The following is a 7,500-nucleotide window of genomic DNA, read 5'->3' as shown; positions in this document are numbered from 1 at the left end:
AGCGGGAGGCGTGCGACGCCGCGCAGGACGCTGAGCTGGAAGGCGCGACGGCAGAGGCGGGCGGCCCAGCGCTACTCGGTGAGAGACGCGCGCCGGTCCCAGCTCTCCACCTCCGACTCGGACGGCCACTCCGACGACCAAGTCCGGCGGGAAGCACCGCCGTTCCCACGGCAACGCCAACGCCCCGGCGAGCGTCCCACCAACCGCCGCCGCCGGCCGCCGCCGACGCCCCTGGAGGGGTCGGAGCCGCAGCCCCGCCCGCCGCGGCTCCTCGGCGTGCCCCAGGGGCCGGTCCTCGGCTCTCCTCTGTCCCGCGCGGAGGTCCCCCGCGGGGGAGCCCGCCGCGCTGTCGGCCGCGGCGCGCGCGGACAACTCGCCCTTCGACCTGTGCCGCGTGCTGCTGTCCCTGCTGGAGAAGGTGTGCAGGTTCGACACGGCGCTCAACCACAACCCGGCGCTCGCCGTCAGCGTGGTGCCCGTGCTCACCGAGATGCTGACCGGAGTTCGGCGACTGCTGCGGCCCCGGGGGCGGGGGCGGGGCCCGGAGGGCGGGGCCGGGGGCGGGGACCTGGCCCGCGGTTGGACGGGGGAGCCGGTCGCCCTGGTGCAGCGCATGCTCCTGCGCTCTCGTGCTGCACCTGATGTCGCTGGGCGTGGCCCAGGCGAGGCCCTGCCCGCCCCGCTGCGGCAGAACCTGGCCGGCCCCTGCTGCGCGCCACGCTGAGATCCCCCTCGCCCCGCGGCCCCAACCCGCCGCGCAGGAGGCGCGCCTCCTCCACCGCGCCCTGCTCCTGCCCGAGCTCCTGGAGGCGTGCTGCGGGTGCTGCTGGCGTGCCTCCAGGCGTCCGCCCCCAAACCCCTTCTTCCTGGGCCAGGCGGTGGAGCTGGTGCAGGAGTTCATCCGGCACCGGGGGCTGGAGCTCCTCGAGGCGGCCGTGCTGGCCCTGGAGGCGCCGGGGGGCGAGGCGGGGGCGCGGCGCGGGGCGGAGGGGGCCCCCGGCGCGGGGGCAGACGGCGAGCGCGCTCCCGGGCGCTGGTGGGCGGCGGTCGTGCGCATCATCAGCGCGGTGAAGAAGGCGAAGCGGAGCAGCTGCACCAGACGGTCTGCGCCCGGCGCCGGCACCGGCGCTGCCAGTACTCCCACTTCCCTGCACCACCACCGCGACCTCTCGGGCCTGCCCGTGTCCGCCTTCCGCCCCGGGGACGGCGGGGAGGAGGAGAGAGGAGGAGGAGGAGGAGAGGCTCCGTACCCGGAGCGCTGCTGCTGCCTGGCGGCCTGCGCCCACCGCTGCCTGCGTCTCCTCCGGCTCCTGGCCCCCGGGGGCCCCGCCTCGCTGGAGATCCTGGCGGGGCCTGCAGGCCGTGGGGTCTGCTGCTGCATGGACCCCCGCTCGGTGGTGGGGCCCCTCCTGGGGCCCTGCGGCCCCCGGCCTGCGGCCGTACCAGTCCCACGTGCTGGCCGTGCTGTCCGGCTCCTCCTGGAGCAGCTGGGGGGCGGGCAGCTCTCGACCGCGCCCGGCAGGCCGCCTGCAACATCTGCAGCGCCGACAGCCCCGGCCCCGCCCCCGGCCCCGCCCAGCGCGGCCCCGCCCAGGGCGTGCTGGCCAATCGGGAGGCGGAGGACGCGCTGCGGAAGTGGGAGGCGCTGCGGGCGTACCAGGGCCTGGCGTTCGGCCGCGACGCCCACCTGGCCCTGCAGACCGCCGCGCACGTCTGCCAGCTCGCCCTGCGCGCCAACGCCGCCGTCCAGTGGCAGCTCTACGCCCACGTCTTCGGCCCCGCCCTGCAGGGGGGCGTCGACCTGGCCCACCCCGGCTCCGCCCCCTCCGTGCCGGGCCACGCCCACGCCCTGCCTGTGGAGGTGCTGCAGGTGTACCTGCAAACACTGCCTGCACTCCTCAGGTCCAGGTGAGCTCTCCTCCTCTTCCTCTCTCTATCCTCCTCTCTCCTCTCTTCATCTCCTCTCCTCTGTGTGGAGGTGGAGAAATCATCTCTGAGGGGGAACAGCATTTAAAATAGCGGTATTCACCGATGACAGCCACGCCATTAATGCAGCACTTATTTATTGTGCAATTTTTAGTATCTGTCAAAAGTATGTCAAAAAAAGTAAGAACTAAGAACACTGCAGCCAGTTTGTCAGTTTGTCACCCTTTGAAGAGAAGATTGTCTTTAGAACACTCATTCCAAGTCAGTGTTCTAGAACTTTGTTGCTCTCAGTTACCGCTAGTGATTGTGACATCAGCGTTAGAATGTTCAGCTGAGGACATTCTAATCACGTTATCTGTGACCTCCCTCACACCTTTAAAGGTTTAATTAAGTAGAGTTTCAGTTCATTTTGCGTATTGACTGAATCGATCCAAAACCAAATCCCATGTGATTAGGTACAGCAGAGCTCCTGTTTGATCTTCAGTCCACTCTGATTATATTGACCAGGCTTTTAACAGCAGCACTGCCTGCGATTGCTTTTGAGGGCGATGCGTTGAAACAGCCAGAGTCATGGCTGGTTCCATCGACGCGATACCGCTACATAATTAAACAGCCGACTGGTCTCGACCGTGATCGATACTGATCGGAGAGGCCATTCATTTTGACATAAACATGCCTGTGTGTTCACTGTGGGCTGTTTTGATTTTCCCTGCAGTCAGGCTGAATGGGGCCAGTTCCCTTTCCAATTCCCGGATAAAAAGAAAAAAAAGAAAAAGCCCTTCAATGTTCTATCTGTATCTTTCAGTTAAATTGCATTTCGGAATTCCAGGTGAAAGATAATTTATATTCTGTGTGCAGCTTATAGCTGCTGTTAGAACAGCGATCATATTAAAGAAAGGGGATTTATCTCCCAGGGACACCCAAACGGCCAGATGAGGTTTCAGCTGTGCAGTGTATCTGTGTGTGTCGCCGTGGGTGTGTACTCGTGGTGAGTAGCTGTGTCTGTAGTCACGGTGTGTAGCTGTGTGTGTCGCCGTGGGTGTGTACTTGTGGTGAGTAGCTGTGTCTGTAGTCACGGTGTGTAGCTGTGTCTGTAGCTGTGGGTGTGTACTCGTGGTGTGTCGCTGTGTCTGTAGTAACGGTGAGTAGCTGTGTCTGTAGTCATGTTGAGTAGCTGTGTCTGTAGTCACGGTGTGTAGCCGTGTGTGTATCTGTGTGTGTAGCCGTGGGTGTGTACTCGTGGTGAGTAGCTGTGTCTGTAGTCACGGTGTGTAGCCGTGGGTGTGTACTCGTGGTGAGTAGCTGTGTCTGTAGTCACGGTGTGTAGCTGTGTCTGTAGCCGTGGGTGTGTACTCGTGGTGTGTCGCTGTGTCTGTAGTCACGGTGTGTAGCTGTGTCTGTAGTCACGGTGAGTAGCTGTGTCTGTAGTCACGGTGAGTAGCTGTGTCTGTAGTCACATTGCGTAGCTGTGTCTGTAGTCATGGTGAGTAGCTGTGTGTGTATCTGTGTGTGTAGCCGTGGGTGTGTACTCGTGGTGTGTAGCTGTGTCTGTAGTCACGGTGAGTAGCTGTGTCTGTAGTCACGGTGTGTAGCTGTGTCTGTAGTCACGGTGAGTAGCTGTGTCTGTAGTCATGGTGTGTAGCTGTGTCTGTAGTCACAGTGAGTAGCTGTGTATGTAGTCATTGTGAGTAGCTGCAGGGTGAAATGCTGGACTCTGGGAATGAGGTCACGGTTACGCTCACCTCGGCGAAACCTCGTTAAGTCGTTAGCGGACACCTCCTCGTCTCTCCGGGAGAAGCCTTGTTCTGGGCTTCCTCAGGTCCGCCTGTGTCAGACCTGCTTTCCACTTTCCTTTCTTTATTATTTTCAGCGATCTTGTGTTGTTTGACATTTACTTTCCCTCGTTAATCTTACTTTGTCTTCATTTATTTGCGGTATGCTATCGTTTGGATTGTGTGTTCTTTTTATTTGACTCTTTTGAAGAGCATGTCCTTCGGAATGTTATCTTAGAACTCCTGTGTTCCAGAACTCTCTTGCTCAGTCTCAATTGTTACATCACCATCTGAATGTTCAGTTCAGAAGGTTCCAATTAATCACATACTTGCGATCTTGCTCCTTATCGGGTTTTCGGCGTTCGATTACAGTTTTGTAATCCCTCATCACTCGTACGGGTTCATTCTCGTCGTGAGCGGTGCCCGTCATCGTGATCCGCTCTCCGCTCTCCACGCGATGCTCATTTCACACGCCTGGCTGGCTGTGTGAATGCGTCACAGCATCGCTCCATAGCCCTTTCGTTTTTTGTGCCAGGCCGCTCTCCCCCCGGGGGGCCTTGTAAACCGTACGCGGTTGTGATCGCAAACGGTTGTGATCCCGCGGTTTGCATAAGTCCCCCCCCCCCCCCCCCGGCGGCGTTAATCGAAAGCCGCGCGGGCAGCCGGTGAGATTCGGTCCCGGGGAGCTGAGCCGGCTAATTTCACAGCGGATTGTGCTCTAAAGCCGGAGAGGTCTGGCGGGAAACGGCCCGCTAACTACTGAGCCTCACGCGGAGTCGGTCAGGTGACTCCGTACGGCTGCAGGTGACGCTCCATTGGGTCCTGGTGTAGTGCTGCGGAGTTTAATGAATGGTGATAGGTCTGTACATCTGTTGGGAGTGGTCTGGGTGTAAATGTCAGTGGCCTGTGAATATAGTTTTTTGTGTTTGTCAATTGCAGTGGGTGTGTGTATTGGTTGCAGTGGGCGTGTTTATTGGTTGCCGTGGTTGTGTCTATTGACCACAGTGGGTGTGTGTATTGATCTAGGGGCGACATGGCTCAGGCAGTAAGAGCAGTCGTCTGGCAGTCGGAGGGTTGCCGGTTCGATCCCCCGCCCGGGCTGTGTCCCTGAGCAAGTCTCCAGACGAGCTGGTTGGTGCCTTGCATGGCAGCCAATCGCCGTCGGTGTGTGAGTGTGTGTATGAATTGGTGAATGAGTAGCATTAATTGTACAGTGCTTTGGATAAAGGCGCTATATAAATGCCAACCATTTACCATTTACCGTTTATCTCAGTGGGTGTGTGTATTGATCTCAGTGTGCATGTTGATTGGCTGCAGTGCTATGTGTTTGTTATTGGTTGCTGGATTCTGATTGGTCCCGTGCTGTCACTCCCCTGCTCCTGTAGGCTGATCCGGGACCTGTTCCTCAGCTGTAACGGGCTGAACCAGGTGACGGAGCTCCTGTACCTGGACCAGGTGCGGTCGCCGGCGCTGAAGGTGTTCGAGACGCTCATCCTCAGCCTGGGGGCGGAGCGTGCACCGGAGGGGGAGGAGCCGGAGGCGGAGCCGGATTCGGGGTCCCGGGGGGCCGGCGGGGAGGGGCCCCAGAGCCTGAGCAAGTTCTACGAGGGCCTGAAGGACGCCCACCCCCGGCAGAGGGGCAAATCCGGGGGGACGGGGCAGGACCTGGGCGGGGCGGGCGGGGCGCACCTGAACGCCATCAACCTCTTCCTGTGCGTGGCCTTCCTCTGCGTCAGCCGCGAGGCCGACTCGGACCGCGACTCCGCCAACGACTCGGAGGACACGTCGGGCTACGACAGCACCGCCAGCGAGCCGCTGGGGGCCCGCTTGCCCCGCCTCCGCCCCGAGGCCGTGGCGCTGCCGCCCCGGGGGCAGATGCGGCGGGCGGCCGACGTCTGGGGCGTCTGCCGGGGCATCTACCTCTCCTGCCCCGTCTTCCGGCGGCAGCTCCACAGGCTGGGGGGCCTGGAGGTCTGCACCCGCCTCCTGGGCCTGGTCATCCAGGAGCTGGCCTCCTCCCGGGGGAAGGAGGGGAAGAAGAAGAAGAAGACGGGGCGGGAGGAGGAGGAGAAGGGGAGGGACACGCACGACCCGCCCGCACCCGATTCGGGGGAACCGGACCCCCCTGAGCCCCAGGGTAAAGAGCCGGAGGAGTGGGCCCTACAGACCATCAGGCTGCTCGAGGCCCTGCTGTCGATCTGCCTCCATAGCTCTGCCTCCTCCCTGCAGAGCATCGACCATCAGCTCTCCTTCCAGGTAGGGTACCGAACCCTCAACTACCGGCCCGTTTAACCCTCTCAGTCCCCGAGCCCAATGTGAATTGCCTCCTCCCAAATGCCTAGTGGGTTTCGTCCTTGGTTGAGAAAATTGAGAAACTTTAGGAGGGTTTTATAATAGGGGCTCAAAACAATAGTTCAGAGTAGAAGGTTTTTTTTTTTTGGAATGTTTTTTTCAAGAACGTTCTAGAAGTCAGTGTTCTAGAACTCTGTTGCTCACAATTACCAGTCGTGATTGTTACATCAGCATGAGAATGTTCAGTCAGGAACATTCTTATTTTCTGGAAAGCCATCTTCTGTGACTGCGCTATATAAATTATATTCAATTGGGTGAACCTCCACTCTGTAACATAGGCATTTTTTGTTTGTTTGTTTGCTTCCCCTCCAGTTAACCAGAAATACAGGTTTTCAGAACCAGAATGTTTCTTGCATTTTACTTTCATTATTAATCTAGTACTTGACTGAATGTTTTCTCCGGCGAATAAAGAGAATAAAAGTGCTCAATATGTGTGTGTGTGTGTGTGTGTGTGTGTGTGCGCGTGTGTGTGTGTGTGCACTCATGACACACCCTAGTTGAAACATATATGGCCTTAAAATTTGTGTTTTCCTTGTTAATCAGGAAAAAACACATCCCTGATTTCACGTGTGTGGCAGTTTGCTTGGATTGTGCTCAGTCAATTTTTTGCCGTGCAAAAACAAAACAACTGATTTTAAGGGGTTAAAGTTATCAGATTTATTTCAGATTTACAAAATGCCTTGTATTCTGTCTATGTTTTTTTTTTTACCTTGACTGCAAGGTTGTGAATGCAACATGCTACATTGTTTATGCTAGTTCAACAGGTCACTATCCTTTTGTGGTAAAACAAGCTTAAAACTTCTGCTGAGGAATTCTCCTTGATACACATCTATAGTTTACACAAGATGATCTCCGGGTAGTTGAAATATCATGTTCATCTGTTCTGAGAGGCTGGTGCAGGGCTGGTTTGTGTGAAAGGGGCGTAGTGTCCCTCTAACACAGATATTATGTACGAAAGTGCCCATGCATGTTTTTGTGAATGAGTGTTGAGTCCATATTTTTGGGAGATACAGTTTTGGTGTCAGAAAGGTTTGGGCATTTGTAATATGTAGTGTCTAAGTGTAAGGTTTGTAGTAGGCAGTGAGCATGAGAGTGACAGATCTGTCTCTGTCACACATTGCCCACCTCGTGGGGACCTTCTCATCCAGTGTGTATAGAGCAGGTTTTCCACCCTCCCTTTACCTGGGAGTCAGGTGTGATTACAGTCTGGCCAATCAGTCGCACTAATTGCTCAGGGGAAAAAAGAAAACCAGGGCTGGATTTGGATTCAAGAGCAGATGTGAATGATCCCTGGTATAGAGTGACATATTCATGAGTATGTCATGCACAGTGTGTGTCATGTCCCTGCCACACATTACCACCCATTTGGGAACATGAACCCGCTTTTTCATCCCAGAGTGTATAGTGTTTAAAATTGTCATGACTGTGTAATGCTCTGTGTGTGAAGGTG

General features: G+C 57.2%; 1 protein-coding gene across 1 annotated transcript in view; it reads left to right on the top strand.

Annotated features, from left to right (window-relative positions):
* LOC133114242 (lysosomal-trafficking regulator-like) overlaps positions 1 to 7,500 on the top strand; it is a 105,174-nt gene that overhangs the window by 42,425 nt on the left and 55,249 nt on the right. Inside the window, 15 exon segments of the mRNA XM_061223451.1 lie at positions 1 to 4; positions 6 to 140; positions 142 to 499; positions 501 to 545; positions 548 to 628; positions 630 to 804; positions 807 to 850; positions 852 to 1,080; positions 1,083 to 1,147; positions 1,149 to 1,417; positions 1,419 to 1,465; positions 1,468 to 1,506; positions 1,509 to 1,908; positions 4,361 to 4,363; positions 5,084 to 5,954. The exon segment at positions 1 to 4 is cut by the window's left edge and continues 78 nt beyond it. Coding sequence (XP_061079435.1) covers positions 1 to 4; positions 6 to 140; positions 142 to 499; positions 501 to 545; positions 548 to 628; positions 630 to 804; positions 807 to 850; positions 852 to 1,080; positions 1,083 to 1,147; positions 1,149 to 1,417; positions 1,419 to 1,465; positions 1,468 to 1,506; positions 1,509 to 1,908; positions 4,361 to 4,363; positions 5,084 to 5,954 — 2,765 coding nt within the window.

Source organism: Conger conger, chromosome 2 (assembly GCF_963514075.1).
Source record: "Conger conger chromosome 2, fConCon1.1, whole genome shotgun sequence".
Classification (NCBI taxonomy): Eukaryota; Metazoa; Chordata; class Actinopteri; order Anguilliformes; family Congridae; genus Conger; species Conger conger.
This window is presented reverse-complemented; position numbering and strand designations above follow the sequence as displayed.